The sequence below is a fragment of the Pundamilia nyererei genome, unplaced genomic scaffold (genome assembly GCF_000239375.1).
Source record: "Pundamilia nyererei isolate P.nyererei 1_Seehausen unplaced genomic scaffold, PunNye1.0 scaffold00015, whole genome shotgun sequence".
NCBI classification, from domain to species: domain Eukaryota; kingdom Metazoa; phylum Chordata; class Actinopteri; order Cichliformes; family Cichlidae; genus Pundamilia; species Pundamilia nyererei.
The window spans coordinates 2,674,791-2,695,428 of NW_005187416.1; the positions used below are offsets into that span (position 1 = coordinate 2,674,791).

At 39.7% G+C, this 20,638-nt stretch overlaps 1 protein-coding gene across 1 annotated transcript in view; it reads right to left on the bottom strand.

The window, feature by feature from the left end:
* Nucleotides 1-17,128, bottom strand: part of rad51d (RAD51 paralog D) — a 23,852-nt gene extending 6,724 nt beyond the window's left edge. Inside the window, exons 1-7 of the mRNA XM_005725414.1 lie at nucleotides 16,712-17,128; nucleotides 16,568-16,629; nucleotides 11,619-11,737; nucleotides 1,342-1,423; nucleotides 1,025-1,159; nucleotides 853-948; nucleotides 639-729 (exon numbers count right to left, since the gene is read on the bottom strand). Coding sequence (XP_005725471.1) covers nucleotides 639-729; nucleotides 853-948; nucleotides 1,025-1,159; nucleotides 1,342-1,423; nucleotides 11,619-11,737; nucleotides 16,568-16,629; nucleotides 16,712-16,793 — 667 coding nt within the window. The 5' untranslated portion in view covers nucleotides 16,794-17,128. The remainder of the gene's footprint in view (nucleotides 1-638; nucleotides 730-852; nucleotides 949-1,024; nucleotides 1,160-1,341; nucleotides 1,424-11,618; nucleotides 11,738-16,567; nucleotides 16,630-16,711) is intronic.
* Between the last annotated feature and the right edge of the window lie 3,510 nt (nucleotides 17,129-20,638).

Genomic DNA, 20,638 nt, shown 5'->3' on the forward strand with positions numbered 1-20,638 from the left:
GAGTTGAAAATGAGGCCGAAAGGTTTCCAGGTAAGAGAAATGTTATTGTCTTCATGTGTTGTGATGTTATCCGATAGTTTGGTTTCATTTTTTGGATTTTCTTCTTCTGGTTTTCTCTTTGAATCAAGTTATTCAGCAATCAGGAGCTGCACTACACAGACCAGCAGAGATTGCAGAGTGCTAATAGCTTGCATTGTTATGTCTTTTTACAGGCAGGTTTATTTTAGATAAGAACCTTTGAATTTTGGTGCACTGACTGTCAGTTTAATTAGATGACAGTTTTGGAGCTTTCTACAAACATTACAAATTGAATGAAGTTCACTTGGATTACGAATTTCAATTATTTTGAGTCCCAAGAGGCCAGACTCGAATTTAAGCAATTACATATTTAATGAAAACAGCTCTATTTATAACTGACAGCAGAGGTTCGAGCTCATGCTTAAACTGTAATGGTTTGCGGTTTAATGTGACACCACAAATATTAGTGTGTTATTTTGCCACTTTCTTATGACTGGCTGTCATGCTTCCACAGATGTGTTTAAACGTGTTGTGACATTTATTTTCAGTTTTATGGCTGAAGGTGTAAAAACAGCCTGAGGTATGATTGACTATGATGGACCAGCAGAGAGAGATATCACCTTCATTCTGTTTGCCTCCCAGTAGAGGCGAGATAACAGCTGACACAGAGTCCACAATCACCGCCTTGACAGAGCCGCCGCCAACAGACGCCTAATACAAAATGTGACAAAATTAGATTGCTGAAATTTGATTCGTCTTTCTACAAAGGTTCCCCAGCTACAGAAAGACTGCTGGTGTATTTTAAGCGAAATAAAAAAGCAATTGTCAACAAACCTGCTGAAGCCCACCACTGCGAAGACTGTACAGACAGTCGAGCAGAGCGTAAACGTCAAATAAACGGAAGACGTGGATCCTCTGAAGAGCTTCCATCTGTAAAGCAGAAGTTGCTTGTTTTTATTTTCCTTCAAATAACCCAAAATTTTCAATGCAGCTTCAGGTAATTGACCTGCTCTTCTGTGTTGCTGGTTTCAGCCTGCAGCATCTGAAGCAAGCGGCTGGCGGCCAGCCCTCCTGTCGTATCGATATAGATCACACTCTGTTTCAGCTGGTAAGAAATGTGCACTGCAACACCGAAGCACACCTACAAGCGAAGGGAAGCATGTCGGGGATAGTTAAAGTTAACATGAACAATTTGTTTCGGTTAAACAGCGACTCTGGAAGGTGCATTTTCTTATTCTACGGGAGAACGGGGAATTCTAAAAAGGAGTGAATTTATGAGGCTGAAATTATCAGTGACGGAGAGGTAAGGTAGGAAATGTTCACCTGAGATTTGCCACTTCCCGGGCCTCCCGACAGCTCTGTTATCTCTCCAGTATACAAGCCCGAATCCAGCAGTTTATCTAAGCTGCAAGAAACAAGGTACAATTCATTACTCACAACTGCCATCCAATGTAATAAACCATTAAGTGCAGCCGTAGAGCAGGCAAAAGCTGCAGCTGGGTAAACATAATACAAACTGAGCCTGACTCCAGACTACTCTTAAGATACTCGGTCAATTCTTAATTCCAGCTGCCGTTTGATTGCTTCTTGTCAAGCTCAGGCACCAACTGCAGCTTTCAAATTCTTTCAGAAATCGTTGGTTTTTCATTAACTGCTTTTTAAAGGATTTTGTATCTTTCTCAGTGCTTAAGTGAACTGTTGTTTTTCTACAGGTTACAAATCTATAGAGCCTGAGTTTTAGTGAATCACAAAACATCATTCGCTTTTTAATTAAAACAATTAAGATTGTCTGATGTGGTTTAGATGTGCAGCAATGATCTGTACCTAGGGCAAAAGGGATTGCAAGTCTGTTTCTTTGTTTTACATATACCTAAAAAAAGGTTTGAGACACAATTTTCTAACTTTAAATCAGGCCACAAGTAGTCAAGAAAGTGTCAAGAAAAAGTCAATTTGTTTTCATGCTTTTTATTCAAAATGAAACATTTTCAAATATTTTATTTTCAGTACGTGTAAAGTGAAATATCTCAAGTGTTTTCATGATGATGGCTCATGGAGTATTTTCTATGATCAATCAAAAATGAGTCCGACTTCTGTGAGGTTATAGTTGGAACTGTTTTAGTTCTTACTGCACCAAAGCATCAATGTCATTTGAAGGCGATCAGCTTGCTACACCTGCTAATGTATTGAGGGTTTGCTTTGATAGCGGTCCCACAGTGCAGGTTAGTTGGGTGGTCAGTCACGGCAGTAGCACGGTCAGCAAAGTGCTGCTGGAAAAGGAAATCGGTATCTCCACAAAACTCCTCAGCAGTGCTGGGAAGTGATCCTGGTATCTGGCTTCATTGACTTTGACCAAATAAAGTTGCCCAGTCACCAAAAGCACCAGCAAATGAGCCACACCGAGTCATTACCAACTGCAGAAACTTCACACGGGACTTCAAACACCTTTCTGTTCCTTGCCATGTTTCCTCCAGAGACTACGACTTTGATTTACAAATGAAATGCAAAAATTTACTTTCATCTGTAAAAAGGACTTCGGACCACTGAGCAAGAGTTCAGCTCTTTTTCCTTTTAGCCCAGATTACACACTTCTGATGTTGCCTCTAGTTCAGGACTAGCTCGATATTAGGAATTAACATTAGCAATGTGACAGCTGTTGCTCCGGTCCTGATGTCGTCTGTAAGTGGTGGCTTGTGATGAAGTCACACCGGCCTCAGTCCTCCGTGTGACGCTTCCTAAAGTTCTAAATGGACTTCTAACCAACTTTCCATAAATATGCTTTGGTAAGGAATGCTGCAGGCAGCCAGCCTTTTCAGCAATTAATATCTGTGTCTCACCCTCCTTGGGAAAGTGTTGATGATCTTCATTTGGATAACTGCAGAGTCAGCAGTCTTCCCCGTGATTGTATGGTTGTGTGCACTGAACAATAACTTGCTCAAACTTGAAATAGAATATTATAATAATATGAGATACTGGGTTTCCGATTTTCAAGAGCTTGAAGTCATGAATGAATGAGTTCAATTCGATTTGATCACAACACCTGTCACCTTAAAGTGCTTTATATTGTACATTGTAAGCTAAAGACTGGATAATATTAGAGATGAAACCCCAACAATCAGATGATTGAACACGTTCTTCTGACACGAGGAGGAAAAACTCTCAACCGTAAAACAAACCTCAGTCAGAATCAGGCTCAGGGAGGGGCTTGACGTGGATCAATGAATGAATGAAAGTTTTTTTTTGAGACATACAAGTATAATTTAAATAAATAACAGAAGATATAACGTCTAATTTTGTGGCATGAACATCATAAAATCTCATGTGCAACACAAACTGAAACTATAGCCTTTAAATGGTGTGCAGAAATATTCTCAAGTGTAATTAAGTACTTTAAAAGTAAATCTTTCACATTATCGTTCTCAGTGGAAACCATCCCGGTAGCATATTATTGTGTGGCCTCGAGTTAGCAATGCATGGCGACGTGATGACAAAATTGTGGCCACAAGATATGGAATCTGTTGGGGACACATCAGTATTCAGGGTGACTGATGTGAGCACATAGGATGACAGTCACTGATAGTGGGCACAGATATGATGTCTAAATGTTCAAAGATAGTTTCATGAAGAGTTGAGACACTTAAAACAGCTCCTTTTTTAAATTATTCATAAAGAATCTTTGTCTCTATGAATAAAAAACAAGGGCATAAATAAAAAGTCTGCTCCTAAAATCGGCTGTTTATTCACCGCAGCAGCTCAGTCCTGTAGAGCTATTATCACATGAAGCAGACAAACAGGAAGTGAGATAATATCGCAAGATAACCAATTTTTTTATTTACTCACACCAAACTTGGTGTTTGAACTCGACACCCTTTGAGCTGCAAACAGTTCTGAAATCATTCCTCACTTATATATTTCTATATTAAACTGTTTCCATCCCAAATAGATTCAAGTGCCAGTCAGAGATGCTACTTTCAACTATATTTTTTCACATCAGTATAGTGAGTGATGAGAGTGTGCTTAGGATTTACAGACTTGTCAGTCTTGCTGTGGGTTTCATTGTTGCTGTGCAAGTAAATCTCCCCCGAGTTCCCCTTTTGCACGCCCTGGGTCGTTTATACGCAACCTCTTCGACCCCGGTGTATCCGCTCTCTTTATGCGTTCATGCCACAAGAAACTTAAGCGGTATATCACCAGAGCTCCATTAATTTCCTACTGAACTGAGTGAGCAGCGGGCTCGACTTATGTGATGCTACAGATGTGATTAAAAGGAAGGCCATGGTCGAAAGTTTCACAACCTGCTGTCAACATCTCATATCATTCTGGGGCTGCTTTTTAACCTCATCCTTACAACCTGACTTCACATCAGAGTTCTGCCGAGCAGGAGCAGAACGGCTGTCAAGTTTGTTTACAGCCCTGTCCATAACTTAAAGCTTGAAATACTACAGAAATGCATGATTCCACATCTGTGATTGGAGGGCTGCTCCGTCCTTTACTGGGGCACCGATAAGCTCACACATGAGTCAGCTGATTTTGGTATCTTTCTTTTTAATTAATGCTAAGTGCTTACTTCATCAAACTTCACAAGGTAATGCAACTGTCAAGTTCTCATAAACAACGCTGAAAAAGCAAAAACAATCCAATAGAGTTGAAGATGCTATCAGAGCTTTTTCCCCAAAGCAGAACACATCAAGCAGTGTTTCTCAGCTCCTTTATAATCTCTCTTAAACACCTCAAATGACCATTTGGGCTCATTACTCCTTGGATTTGTTATGTCTTATGCATCTACAATTATTCTGACAGGTGGGAGGAGTAATTCAAGATGCCAGGGGTTACAGCAGGTACAAACACCCTGCCATGTTCTGCACAGACAATGATGCACGATTCTCCCAGCTGAGTCATCAGTACAAACGATGAACAACTCCATTAGCAGAAAAATATGTCTTTTAGATAAAAAGTCAAAAGGTACAAATCCATTTCCATAAAAATGTAAAAATAGCCAACTGCAACTCTCAGTGCATTACTTCATTAAGAAGCATCAAATCATCGCTATGGTTTATGGAAACCTGATAAAATCTCGAGCGGCTTCACCTCAGTGTTTATTTTAAAATCCATAGTGTGCACCTTTGTTCCCAACTGTAACAACAAAGTATTTTATGCAGCTCCCATTTTTACTTAATTTAAATGGAAAAGGTAAGCAATATGTATGAAATACAGAACAGGAAGAGCATTCACTCTCAAACTGAATTACTACGACCAATGGCCATAAAATTGCTAATTCTCCAATCATATAGACCAGCGGTCCCCACAGACCGGTTTATGCCAGACAATATTTTCACGGACCGGCCTTTAAGGTGTCGCGAATAAATACAACAAAATAAAACTAGTACTGGTACTGAAAAAAAGAAGATTTATTCATAACACACGTGAAAAGACCCAGGAAAACAGAGCTAACGATAAAAACGATAACAAAATAACGCTGAAAACCGATAAAAACCCTGAAAACCAGACATTTCACACCTGAGCAACTCTCGCGGCCCGGTACCGGTCCGAGGCCCGGGGGTTGGGGACCACTGATATAGACGACTCCTCACTGAGAAATATTAAGAAAACTGTCAGCTGAAAGTTGAGGAAACCAGAAGCTGCTGCAGGCGAGAAAAACAGAGTTTTTGGTGTGTTTTGGTCGATTTTTTGTATTTTGTGTCAACGCTGACGGCTGAGCCTAAATGCTTACTGAGTATTGCCCCAAATATGTCGATAGCAGACAACACCAAAAACTGTCAGCTGGTTCAGAAACTGACAGCTGCTGGTAACAGAATACAAAGTCACATGTCGACTCCTCTTATTCTTCTTACATCACTTCTACTTTAATGACCCAAAAAAATTCTGCAGTATCAGTTTATATTTTAATCATACAGTCAGGTCTGTTGACAATGAGGCAATTTTGTCTTCTCATTTTGTCCCGCTACATCTCACCCATGGATTTAAAATCAAACAATGAATGTGATTGAAGTGCAAATGCCACCTTTATTTCAAAGGGTTTAGCAAAAGTATTGCATTAACTGTTCAGTAATTAAAGCCATTTTTATACAAAGTCCCTCATTTTCAGAAGCTCAGAAGTAATTGGAGAATTAACTGACAAGCAGCGTTATGGCTGGATGAGACTCGTTCTTTCCAAAAAACCTGAACTGTATTCCAAGTGTTGAAGTTGCATTTAGTAGCTGTTCACTGTTCACAAAGATATGACGATGGAAGTGAAGCAGAGCATCGTTAGATTGAAAAACAACTAAGACATATAGAGAGATGGCAAACAGTCAGCTTCCCAAAACTGCAAATGCTCTGCTCAGATTAAGCAAGCGCTGCAAAACTGACGGGACGGAGCTTCACAGTGCAAACGGATAATGACCTAAATCATACTGAAATAACATTTTTCAAAGGAATGGAAAGGGAATTTCTTCAAACACCAGGTCAGTCACCTCTTGTCAACCCAACAGAGCATGCTTTCAGTTACTGAAGACAACACTGAAGGCAGAGAGAACGCCTGCTGGTGGCTGCAGTAAAGGCCTAGCAGAGTTTCTCTTTGTTAATGTCTATGGAGTCTAGAGTGCAGGCAGTCCATTGACAGCTGAAGATTTTCAAGTATTAAAAATAATCCTTATATATAAAATTATGCTACTATTGAGCATCTAAAAATGGGGCACTTGCTATAAAAATCTATACAATTCCTCAGCAGTTAATGAAATACTTTTGTTAAACCTCTTAAAGCTTAAAGTTTGCACTTCAATCACATCTTTATTGTTTGATTTCAAATCCACTGTGGTGGTATAAAACAGCGCTCCCCGACCTTTTTTTGCACCACGGACCGGATTATGTCCGACGATATTTTCACAGACCTTTAAGGTGTCACGGATAAATACAACAAAATAAAACCAGTAACAATATTTCACACCTGAGCCTCAACTCTCGCAGCCTGGTACCAAACGACTCACAGACTGGTATCGGCCCGTGGCCCGGGGACCGCTGATATAAAAGGTAAAACTACAAACACAAACAAAAATAAATAAATAAATACCTGAAAACACTTGGTTTGGTTTAACCCTTTGCCAATGTGTCTTGATGCATCTACTGATCAGAATATCCTTTGGCTGGGTATTTCTTATCATGAGATTTTGCACAGGAGGAATTGATGAAGAGGCCAATCGCAGTAGTTCTGGTCTGCGTCGACCTGACGTGTGGTTACATTTCTAGACAGGAGAACGTCAGGTTACGCTGTAGGTTATGGCATCGGGCAGGGGTGGGAAGTCCAGGCCTGAAGGGCTAGATGTCACCCTGGGTCAACACACCTGAATCTAATGATTTGTTCATTACCAGGCCTCTGGAGAACTTCAAGACATGTTGAGGAGGTAATCTAGCCATTTGAATTAGCCGTGTTGGATCAAGGACATCTAAAACCTGCAGGACACCGGCCCTCGAGGCCTGGACTTCCCCAACCCTGGCACGGGGTTTGAGAGGCGTTTGTGGTTACGATGTAGCTACAGCATACATTTCATACTGAAGCATAAATCTCCAGTTAGACCTCTAAAACCAAAGCGAAATGAACAAACCCACTCTGGAAAATAGCTGAAACTAAACTGGACTCACAAAAGAAATGACAAAGAAAGTAAAAATCAAAAGTAATAAAAAATGATTATATAAATGATTATATTCTCATGACTTCTATCATAGGCAGTTTTCCAGACACGGTTGAAGTCTAGTCCCAGAAGAAAAGAAAAATTCAATGAAGATCTCTACCAAAAAAAACCAACCAAAAAACAAGTTTATGGTCTCACAGCAGGCCTAATCCAAGTCAGGGAAACGGAGAACTATTCTCTTTCAGCATTTTGATTTGTGTCTGTTGAAGCTCAGATCAGTGATCTGTGCAGTTTGTGGAATCTCATCTTTCTCGTGATGACGGATGTGACAGACATGCAGTTTAATTTACATAACCAAGGTCCTCCAGCTTGAAGGTTAAGCATCGCTGGAAGCCTGTGGCTGCTTGATAGCAGTTCTCACCACCCACAGCGTGACTCTGAAGAGAAGAATTGGTGGGTATGGATGTATTTGCATTATTCTTGCCTTCTGTGACAACAGTGCTGTGAGAGCTGCACTGTTGATCGTCAAGTTAGGTTCTTGTAAGGACTCAGAAGGATGAAAGTGATTGCCCTTGAAAAGTCACAGATTCAAAATCTCCCACAGGCTGCCCTCATCAGTGTGCTCAGAAGACTGTGCAGTCCTTGGACCCCAAGGAAAGGAAGCAATGAAGAGGCTCAGCCTTTGTTGCACTCTGCTTTTCTATAAAAGATGATTTTAAGATTCCCGTCGACAGATATTTTCTGCCGGCCATACCCCGTTCCAGAATGATTATTTAAACAAATAGTGGGAATTAGCAGGATCTTACTTAAGGGGAGCTGTGATACTTGTGTAATACTTGTGTTAAGCTTCATTAACTAACCATTGACATTGAGCTTCAAGGCTGAATTCCTCATGAGAAGGCTCAGACAGAAGAAAATCGCTGCCATTCTCAATGAGGTTTTAAGTGACTCTTCTGATTTGGTGCTGAATTTCAGCACTTGATCACAGCCAAACATCTCTACAATGGTTCAGATACACGCTATTCTGCTATTACCGCCCTATCGAGTGTTGGCACAATTACTTCGTGGGCTGCATGAGATGGCTCTGAATCACTATCAGTCACCATCACACATCCCGTTTGTGTAGGGCCAGAAAATCTGATAAGGTTTGTTTAGCCTTACTTTGTACATATTGTTTGATATTCAGCAGCCACACAAGCAAATACTATTTATCATTCATTCACTATTAAACTGCTTTTGAGTTTTATTGCTTGAGCTGCGACTGAAGTCTATTAAATGCAAGTTTCGGGAGTATTTCTGTGCTGCTAAAGATAAAAAGTAGCTCCCTTTTGATATTTAATGAGACAGGTACAGTAAGCCTTCAGCTATAGCCAAGGAGCTCAAAACTTTTTGATAGTCCAAGGAAAGTTTTCCATATTTACAATGTTTTAGCAGGAAAGTTAACCTGATTTTTTATTTACATTAAATTTATGTTGTTGAAATCAAACCAAAAAAAGTTTCCTCTTCACTGGGTGTACATCAAAACAACTGGAAGAAGAAAGGAAAGTGTTTAAAGGCTTTTGCAACTTTCTGGCACTAAAGGCATCTCCAGTGTTCATGGTTAAGAAAATATATAAAAACGAAATATTTGGATTTTTCAGTTGAAACTGGATTCTTCTCTAAAACTGAAATTAAACAGAAGAAGCACTAGTTAGTTATTTGTCATTAAAATTAATGTCTTTTCTACAATCAACCCGCCTGTGGCAAGAAAACAGAACTAATTTACCACATGTTGGTGGGCTCAAGCACAGCAACACAACAATTCACCATTAAAAGTTGGAACCACTCATGTCGGATACTATGGAAGGGAATAACTACAAAATTCCAGATGTTCCACAGAAGCAGCCAGCAGATTCAATCACTATTTCCTTTCAATAAAAAAGTATTTAAAAAGAATCCCAACATTAAAAATAATGCTGATTCTGAAAGGGATAAGGGCCTTTGAACGAGTGAAAAAAGAAAAATAAACAAATACTACTGGGAAGGACTATTTTCTATACTAACAGGGAAGTCTATGTAAATGAGAACATAATTAAACTGATATACCAAATATTGGGATATAACATCCGATAATTTGGAATATCGGCTTTTTAAATCACTAAATATCTGTATCTGTCCTAAAAATGTTGTAATTCAAATTTTAAAGCGATTAAAATTACAAATTTAAAGCGGGAGAGGTGGAAACTGGGGTCCTGTTAAATCTAAATCCTATGCCTTATGATAGATATCCCATCATCCTATTATTGTTCCTTTTTTTTTTTTATCTTCAACAATTTTTATTTAATTTTGAACTCCAATAACAAAACAGAAAACAAACAGACAAAAAAAGTTATCATATTCTTTCTTCTATTATTCCTTTTTTTAATGTTACTGATTGTCTCTCTACTGTATTCAGGCTTTAAGTTAATAACACACATGTACTGAAGAAAAAAAGAAAAAACCACATAGAAAACAAGACGTGTTCGTGATATTTACTCTAACTTTTTATTTATTTTAATTTAAACAGAAATGACTATTACTCAGACAGTTTTAGGCTTAAACCTACATTAGGCTGTAGTCTCTAATAAACTTAAAGCTAAGTAAGTGTGTGCTTCATTTCTCTGTCTGTGCATGAAGCAAACAGCGTACTCACAGTACAAACTGACACGATGGACATCAAAACGCATCATTCACCAGTTCACCTTTCCACCAGTAGAGCGCAGCCAAGACACACACAAATCCCACTACTGTGCTCACACGACTGATTCAGTTTCATATCACTAATCCAAGGCACTAACTAATTTATGAAAACCACTTTTCAAAAAAAGAACCATGGGGAGGCCAAAAAACACCTGTGGTCATTAATTATGCTACAACAGTGAGTTTAACTGTGGAAAAGGTAGCAGCTTATAAATTATGCCATGCTGCCCCAATTCACAGACTCGTCCAGATACGTCTGTGTCCTGGCTGAAGAGTACTTCCCATCCAAAAGTGGAATATTTATGCGGAATGCTTTGTTCTTTGACGGCATACAGACAGCTGAATTTCGGATTCCAGTGCACACCTCTGTGTGAAACCTTTCGTCGGATTCATTGTCTAAGTTTTACAGGTTAATTGTAAGTACTGCTGTAATACAATGTTGTGCTGGTTGCAGAGGGAACTTGAGGTTTTGTCAAAGCATGAAAATTTAATTTTTTGATGTACCACAAAAAAGGTTCTGAAAGACTTGCCAGTGGTGTTTGTTTTTCAGAGGAAAGTAGTCAAGCTGGAGGCCAGGTTAATGCAGCTGATATATCAGAAACCACTTTAGGCTACGTTTACCAGCCAAATGGAAGAACAAGCAAAAAGAAAAAGAAAAAAAAGTCAGCTTTAGCTGCTAAAATGTTTCCTCAGTGCAGGAATGTGGCACGCAGGCCTTTTTCTAAAAGACTCTTTTGCTCAGATGTATTTTTAACAACAGCAGCAGCCATGTTCCAGATGGATAATCCGGCGTAGTTCAATGCAAACTGAATTTCAGCACTGATTGAGAATGAAGAATCTAGTTTGATAAAAATGGATCGATGTAAGATACAAAACATCTTTGCTAATGTATGATACTATTGACTTTACATGCTTTGCAGTGTCCGTGTAGGTTTGCAAAGATGAACAGAAAAGCTGGCAAACATAATAAAACTTTTATCCCCCAACAAAGCTGCTTAAATTTATTTTTGCAAAGACTGAAAGTTTTGTTCATCAAAGATCATGGCATTAGACTTTCAAAGACTCTAATCCAGTGGAAAAGGTAAAAAAAAAATAAATAAAGCCAGTGCATTTCAAACCCTAAGAATGTGTCCTCAGGAACGCATATTTGATTCCCGAGATGAACCTTCCTTATGGCATCGAGCCTGTCGTTAAATCCCCTCCAGCCGCTGAAACACAAAGAAGCGTGCTCTGCTGCGTGAGCAGCATTGTCTTTACCTGGGGTTTCCAGTGGAGAGGATGGCTGTTGAGCTCAATAGCTCCTCATACAGATCAGCACCTGACACAGGAAATGCTGTGTGCTGGGCTAGCAGCACTCGGCGGATGGCAAACAGAGCCTGAAATAGAAAAATTACAGCATATGAGGCTCACACAAATGTTGCATGGATCAGCTGCAACACAAAAACTCGGTGTTGCCAGATTGGGGAGTTTTATTTCTAGGCCATTTTAATTATAATCCAAATGCAAAAATTCAGCTTGTCTTCATGTGATTAGAAGGATATTTTTTAATAATGCCCTCATTCATCATTTGCTTCATAATTAAAGTAAATGCCAGATCTTGGTTTTGCTCCATGTCATATCACTTTAGATGGAAAAAAACAAGTTGAGACAGTGATATCGTGGATTATTTTTTAAGCTTCATTTTGGGCATACTATCCAAATGGTTGCAGGGACTAGCAGTTAGTTTAATTAGCGAATCAGCTCAGTTTCTGCCAGTATTCCAGCTCAGCCGCTACAAATGAGTACAACTTAAAGGAAAGAGCTGAACCCTTGACCCCAGCTGTGAGGCGATCTCTTGACTCTTTTAAGCTGTAGGGGACATTTTTCTTGCATGGTTTGGATCCACTTCTGTTGACATAAAGTCAAATCAGTACAAAGTTGTTCTGAGTGATCACCTTTAACCTACAATGAAACATTTCCATCCTGATAGGAGCGACCTTTTCAGGATGATAATGCCCGCCCATCCAAAGGGCACCAGCTGCCCCAGAATGCTTTGGTGTGTGTGAAAATGATGCAAATCGTATCCTAACTTTGAAGTTAAAAACTCTCAACACAATTGATGACGTCCATGTTAGAAAATGCTCACCACCTCCACCACATCAACACCGTCTCAAGATAAGTCAGTCGTAACGTGGCATTCAAAGTCTGACTTTCTCATTACCACCAGCAATCAATTCGAATTGCAAAGTCACGACCAACATGTAGGAAACATGCATGTCAGACGCCACTAAATAGACAGGAAGCAATAAGCTGGACACAACAATGAGCAGCTTATTGAAAGATTGCAATAACAAGAAATCCATCTGAACTAACCAAAGAGCCATCATGGGACAGTTGGTCTAACTTGGCTCCGATGTTGACTAAACAAGAAAAGCAGGTGAATCATCTCCACAAATGTCAACGATAGCACTGGGATGCCAGCCCCTTTGATGGATATTTCTTTTTAATTAAAAAGTGTGTTTGCTTTGGAAATCTTTTTTTCCATGAATCATTTTCTGAGCTCATGTCAAAGCAATATTTATTTCCAACTCAACAGCTTCTTGATTGTTAGCAAGTTATACCGCTTGGCAATTAGTGTTTAGTGCTTACTGTATTCAATTAGCCAATTTTCTTATGTTGGTTAAAACCCCCAATATATATTTGTTATAATTGCCGCAAAGCAGCACGTGCTAGCAGGCAAGTCGTACTCACATGTGAATACAAGTGAATGCTAGGACAGGAGGTGGTAAAGTCTAGGCTTAGTTAGGTCGCCGCAACCAACCTGAAGTAAATTCAAAAGACTGTAAAATAAAGACCACATCAGGACCACGCTTAATGAAGACGAGTTGGTGCAACCGAATATAGTGTTCAAAGAAGATATTCGATTTCTCCAGTAGAATTAGAGACATTTTTAAAAGGCACACTGAAGCTGTCCTGCTATAATAATAACCAGTCGGCATCATCTTAGTCTTTGTGTTGGTATTACGTTGAGATAGGGGCACCAGCCAAGCAACAGCTTCCTTACTTTCTTTCTCTATTCTTAATTCCACCGGTGACACCGATAAGCTATCCTGACACAGTATTATTACGGTGTCACTGTATAAGAAGTGTTCTCACTGCCCAATACATTTATCAGGCAAAGTACCAGAAGTGAGCCAGTCATGATTACAGCGGGGGTATCTTCCTTTAACAGTCGTGTCTGAATGAAGGCTCCCCTAAGACGTGGACGATTTTTACTCTGACCTTTACTTTGTGTGTGCAGATCTCGTTTGTGCCAACAGCAATGCCAAATGTCAACATTGGGTAGTGGGATTGAACACGTTGCACCCAAGCCTTTACCTAATGCAGAGACTCCCTATCCGAGTCACTTCAGTAACACTTTTTGTTAACATTTTTGTGTTTTCTTCAATACTTTCATTGTTCTTGTAAATTCAAATGGACAATAATGTCTTAATAAAATCAAATTATACTACACAGATCTCTTACTTAACATAGAAAAATAAGTAACATCATACAAGTTGCTTAGCTGGCAAACAAGTCTCTATAGATTCTTTACCCAGCGTTACATACAGTTAATTTCTCCTTTGCTTTCTTGCTCCAGATCTAGTAATGTTAAAGACGCAGGTGTATGTAGAATAGAATACTGCTAACAATTCAATACGTCATTATTGCTCTCCAATGCCATCATCCCTCATGATCTTTGGTTTTCTGTTTTAAATAAAACATCCCTGCATGTGTGCACAGAGCTGTGTTTAGCTTCAAGTTTACTGTAAAACTCCGACCGTATTCCACTGGCTCCTCCAGCATCACAGCTGCACAAGAACACTGCTCACTAAGCAGGCTGATGTGTGATGCTTCATATGAAGCTCAACTGCAAAAATATCAAATGCTGGGCAGTCCAGCTTTCTCTAGAAAGAGCACTTAATGTTGTTAAGCAGAGTTAAACTCTGATTAGTCTCTCCTTCTGGGCAGAGAGGATTTCCTGTTAGACTTCATGCCCAACAGCTGAAATTTATTTAGGGAAATCAGACAAATCTGTTGGGTCTCAATTAGTGGGAAGAAGGTTGGCACTCCAAATTTGGCTTGTGGGCTCATGAGACAGGTATGTTTTTACATGAAAACTTCGTCTCGTGTAGCTTTAATTTAACTGTAGGAGGGCGCTTTAGTCAGATAAATGTATAGGTGACCTAGCATTGACCTCATCTCTGTTGTGTGGGCAGGACAACGGTTCAGATCAACAGCAGGAGTCTGATGGAGCACAGGGATGCCCGGTAATCAGCTCAGGGGATGCCTGCAGGCTGAGCAAGCTGGTTAGAAAGTCTAGCTCGGCCACTGGGATGAGCCTGAGCCTGCTGCAGGCAGTGATGGAAAAAAACAATATTTGAAAAGCATAATGATCTAATGGGGAAAACATCTTCAAAGTCTCTCTCCATTATAAAAATGCATTTTGGTCATTATTTCTCTTACACGCTTTACTGTACAGAAACAGGAAGATGTTTTTCAAATTAGTCAGGTGAAGGTTTCCTCCATGAAACTGGCTTTAAAAATGTAGAAAGTGAAATTACAGCGAGGCTATATGGAGAGATATGGTGCAAGTGTAGAAGTATGGAGACGGCATAACTTATTTTGCACCTTTCTAAATGTTCTCTTGCAATTTCTTAGCTTTTTAATCCCCCTGGGGCTGCAAAATTTTCATCCTATACATGTTCAGTCTGCATGTCCAGACACAGAGACCACAGAGGATGGTTGACTGACGGAAATGCTCACTCATCTTTTTACCAAGAAAGTCTGGGTTGGCTTCAGTGTCCCATCCACCCACACAAGTACTCCCCGATACACTTTTATTTATAAAACCCTCCCGGGTACCCTTCATGATCATTTGTGTTCTTATATCTCCGAAAAGTTTGGTGGAAAACACTATTCATGGTCTAAAAAACATAGTTTACCGTTATCTGCCCAGAAGGCCAGTTCTGAGTTAGACAGGATTTCTTTCATGATCTCTGCCTTTTTTCTGGTTCTCACTGCACACTGATTTAAAACTAAGAGAGCTGACCTATCGTTGCAGGTTCAGACTGATAATGAAGGACTTTGTGGGGGAACTCAGAAGGAGGTTTTTAGCTTCTTTTTTAGCTAGAAAGTTTATCACCGTTTATCATTTTCTGTGGAAATATAGATATCGCTTTCATTTCTTTTTAGATACATTTTTCATGCTGATATTCTATTATATCAACACAAAGCATAAAACCAGTTTTAACTGCAGATCTGGACAAAAAATATAGGAAAGGATAGGAAGCAAATGTGATGCTTAACCTTGATTTAACCCAGTAATAAAAAACAGCCCTTCCTGGCTTGTTAACCAAATGAGCTTGTTTGCAGTGGGTATATATATAATGCACCCAGTGGGAGGTCTGCTTCCATTATGGATGACATTAAAAAAGAAGGTATCCCACATAATAATATAAACCACTTACACAATGGGAAACTCATGCTGCATGTGGTAGTGTGTATCTAAGCTCAGGAAGATACTGGCCTACAGTGTTTATGCCAGCTATAACATGTGGGTGATCTCTGTGTTAATTTAAAGGGCATCTTTTAAGCTAATTTCCTAATCTAGAATTTCAATTCTTGGACTTATGCTAGAATAGCTTTGCAGGACTCACACCCACAAAATTTTTATCTTATCTCCCATCTAACCTTTGTGCAGCTCCTTAGTTCATCCACTTTCTCAAACATGCCCTTTTAGACAACTCTCTGCTGACTGGCTGGACCAAACAAACAGGTCTCATAAAAGCTGTGCACCTGAGATGACCAAATTAAGAAGATTTACTCTCTTTGACATCACACCCAGCCAAGAGTAGAAAAAAAACTGTCTGAAATTGCAGGTTTAAAGCAGTTGCCTGAGCTTATGACTCATAGGGATTACTTGTACATACACGGACCTCATTATAAGAAAGTTTGGCCATGTTTAATATGGACTGTGGCAGAAAATGAGGAGCAGCATTACAAGCCCACTTTAAATTCCTTCCTAACACCACTAAATAAACTGCTGTGATAGGGATAATTTCGAGGCAGCACCCCGATTAAATTGGAGTAATATGTTGGGTAAGCTGGAAACTGACAGTGCACTCTTGTAAGGGTCACTATCTCGTGTTTTTAGGGATCTATGATTAGGATTAAAGTATACATACCTTATAGGATACAGAACATTTCTGAGCAAGGCCCTCAATGTCTGATGAAACCAGGTCCTCCACTGTGAAACCAAGAAATCAGATGTGTTATCGATAACTTGTCTGTGATTAAGCTAAAACGGACACATTGCCCCACAAACTCACCTGTTTTAATATCAGCAGCACAAAGGTCGCGTAATAAGTCTTCATCCAGTCCAGGACACATCCCCTCTCTTAGTACGACCATGGTCTTGCATATTTTAAGATTAATTCATATGTGACTGAAAACATCAGGACGCATGATGACGCTTCTAGTAAAAAGAGGTTACCTAACTAACTATACATATGCAGCTAGCTACAGTTGTTTTTAGCTTTCCCAGCCAGTTGTTTTAGCTTTGCGGCTAACTTTGGCAAACTCTTCCGCTGTTTGCGTTGTTAAAGTCGGTATAAATAACCGTTCCTAACATTTAAAACGTAACAACACCAGGTGAACTAACACAGGCACACTTCTACAAAAACTTCTGCTTAACTTCGTTATTAGCGTACGCGGAGGCGAGGGAAAATACGCGAAGGCTTGTTGCTTGCCGTAGGATATTTTGCACTCATTCGCTTGTGGGTAATGTAGTATACTGTTGTTAAGGCGTACGTTAGCCTATTTTTGCATAGTATTTAACACACCTGTAACTGTCGTGGACTTAAACGATTTGTCTTCATTAAATCTTTGACTTAAACGAAAAACTGAAATAAAGTTGTAGAAAAAAAGACATTTTCTTGGCTCTCTACCTCCCGGTCTAACATACCCCGGCTCTCTCTCCCTCATAGAACACATCACTCATACATGCAGGGTCTTGATGGAGGGTTGTAAGTGGTGTCGATCACAGTGGGTAGAGCCATTCACGTGGCTCTGCTGGCTGTACTGCGGCGACCTGCCCCTCCTTTTTAATTACACTATAGTCATTATGGTTCACAACATCACCACAACCATAGAGCCTTGGGGGCAGGTGTGTTAACTAGAGACTAATGGGTGGGGTTACTACCATAGCCCCATTCAACCCTTCACTGCTATCTGTCCCTTAATTTTATCTGCAACTTAAACATGGAGGGTCTTGGGGATGGGTGGAGGTGGGGACTAGCACTACAGTTCAGCAGAGGGGTGCTTGTGTCACACCCAGCACTAGTTTTCATACAGCAATACTCATCTTGTAAACTTTGTACACTCACACTCCACAGCACACCTGCACAACATAGCACATTCAACACTGACTGGAGGGGCATCTTCCTAAACCCCTGTTCCACACACCCTGCCAGGTACGGTGGTCTACGGGTGGTTTGTTTGGTGCTTTGGTTGCATCTCCATTAGATCTGTGTGCATGTCCCTGTATGTTTCCGCGTGTCATTAGTGGTTTGGTGGGTGGGTATGTGAGTTAGTGAGGGAATGGTGAGTGTGTGTGCATGGCTGGGCTTGTGTCTGAGGCTTGCTGAGCCTTGGCCTCTATGGAACATGGTTATGGAGGAAGGGGTTCATCCTCCCCACTGCTCCCTGCTGGCCACTGCTACCCCCCACTGGGCTGCAAGCACATGTTGGTTCCAGGGCACGTGGCTGGATGTTCTGGCGTGGTCATTGACCAACTCCCTTGGTGATCCAGAGTGGCTTGGACTTCATCCGTGTCAGGGGGAGGGGGTTCCTCTGGATTTATCTCTGTCCGCCTCTGGCACCAAGGGGGCGTTATTGCAAGTTCCCATCCTCATTTTCAGGTACATTTTCTCTTTCTCACACACACACACACACACACACCACAAAAAGACTATTGAAGTGTCCCAGGTGTTGTATATTTGTTTTGTATATTTTTATTTGTACTCTCTCCTTTTATAATGTCTTCCCCCTCATTTTTTTCTTGCCTGTCCTGTCTTAGACATAGTCATACTGTGTATACCACATATAATGTAATAAGTGAAATAACAGGAATAAAAATGAAGAAATAAGCAGATAAACCCTGAACAAGGGAGCCTGTAGAGAATTTGTAGAGCTGATCTTGAAGAAGTAAGCTGTGTTTGGGACAACAGCACATTGAGATCATAATTCTGATTGCAAAAGGATTTAAAAGAAAATGCTACATTCTAGTGGATAACAAGGTGATTGGGATCTGGAAGGTATTGTTTCTGCAGCCCTTTCTTTTTTCTTTTTTCTTTTAATGTATTTGTTTTACTTAGATACTCGAATTTTCAACATAGTAAGTGGAAAACTTAGATTTTTGGCATTTTCTAAAGTTTTGTAACTCTAAATTTCAAAATAACTATGAAAAACTTTTGAGTTATTTTCTAAAAAGTTTTGAGCTATTAGCTTTTTTTTCCAGTGACAAACTTCCACAGATTGAGTTTGGATAAAAATAATAACCGACAGTCTATACGGGTGAAAGGTTTGGCATCAATCACATGAAAAACAAATTCTGGCAGAAAAGAAAAATATGTATTTATTTGAATGCAGTTTTCCAGCTTATAGTAAATTGTTTTTTATTGTCTCAGGGGATGGTTTTCCACACTCAACTATTCCCTTTTTTTCTGTTGCATTAAAGCCTTTGTTATCTGGTGAGACGCTTGAATTCACTTTCATGAACAAAAGCAAGTCAAAATTTCCGTCCTTGGCTCAAAATGCTGTTTAATCCCAAAGCGATTCTGTTATAAAATTACACACGTGATAAATAAGAAAATGAAGAGAAACAAGTGTTACAGCCGTGACATAAGAATATCTATATTCTTCTATTCTTTGCTTCAAGGAAATAAAGCCTCACACAAACTCCATTTTGGATTTTGTTTTTTTTGGTCTATAGATTTGAAGGAATTTTTTTAGGTTTTACCTTGTCCCTTCCGCAAGAATCAGAGTTATCTCAAGTGCAGAAGTAGTCACAGCACTTTGGGCACTGAGTGTCCTGAGTGCCCTGAGTGCACTTATCTTAAGAGTGACCTCTTACCGAACAATACAGCGATCATAACTCTGTCACATGCTCATCATCACAAGCTCAAAAAGGAACTGACTGATGCTCAGCTGGCCACTCTTTCAACACATCTACCCGATTTCTATCAGTGAATCTGTGCTCTGCTCGGATGTGTTTCTGGAATGAAAGGGCAGTATCATTAGTACAGCTTTTATTTTGTCCATAAACAATATAATTTCTTCTGTAAGCAAATATTTCCCAGCCTGTATGAAACAAGGACACTATGCAGACAAGCTGTCATTTTTTTATACCTAAAAATCTTATTTTCTTTAGTTATTCAAAGTAATAATTTTCCTAATCTACAGGGAGAAGGGTGTGCTCAGTTTAAAATTTCATTCGCTGTGTGCTATATAAATAAAATTAGATTTATTAGATCTGATATCCCATGGAAGGGATACAAGACAAACTATGATTATGTCAGAGAGCTATAAAGATTCCTCTAAAAACCTTTTACGTTCCTAAATGAATTACATTAAAGTTACGGATAAAGAGCAGATACAGGTTAATCACTTGCTGAATAAATGATGAAGTTTAGGTTTGCACTGGTTTAGTTTCTGCTGTTCACTCCATTACCGAAGGCCTTTTCTGAAAGGTTATTTTTGCTTCCTGAACAAAATCCTTCTGTACATACTGTGGGCGTATATAAAGGAAACAAACTGGTCCGTGAGGTGCACAGTATGTAAGACGCCCTTTTATTTAAGCACTTAACTTAAATCTCATGCATGAAAATATTTTCTCATTAGTTTTACTAATATGGCTTAAAGTTGATCTCATTGATACTGAAAGCAGGATAAGGGCCAGAGGTGTCGAAGAAAATGAGGTGAAATGTTGTTTTAAATTTGTACGTGTGTGTGTGTTCTTGTAACTATAAACCTAAATTTAGTGAAAGAAAGTTAGAAAGGTATTTAAAATGACGCAGCGCCGCAGCAAAGGGAGGCTTAACTTGTATTTGACTAAGCAGATGATCAAGAGTGACTCATGCTGGATTCTGTGAACCGTGATTGGTTTTCAAATGAGACAAGATGGCTTGAGCTGCTGGCAGGGTGCTAAGATATTTGTTACAAGCAAGAAAAACCAACCAGGACTAGAACCCCCCCCC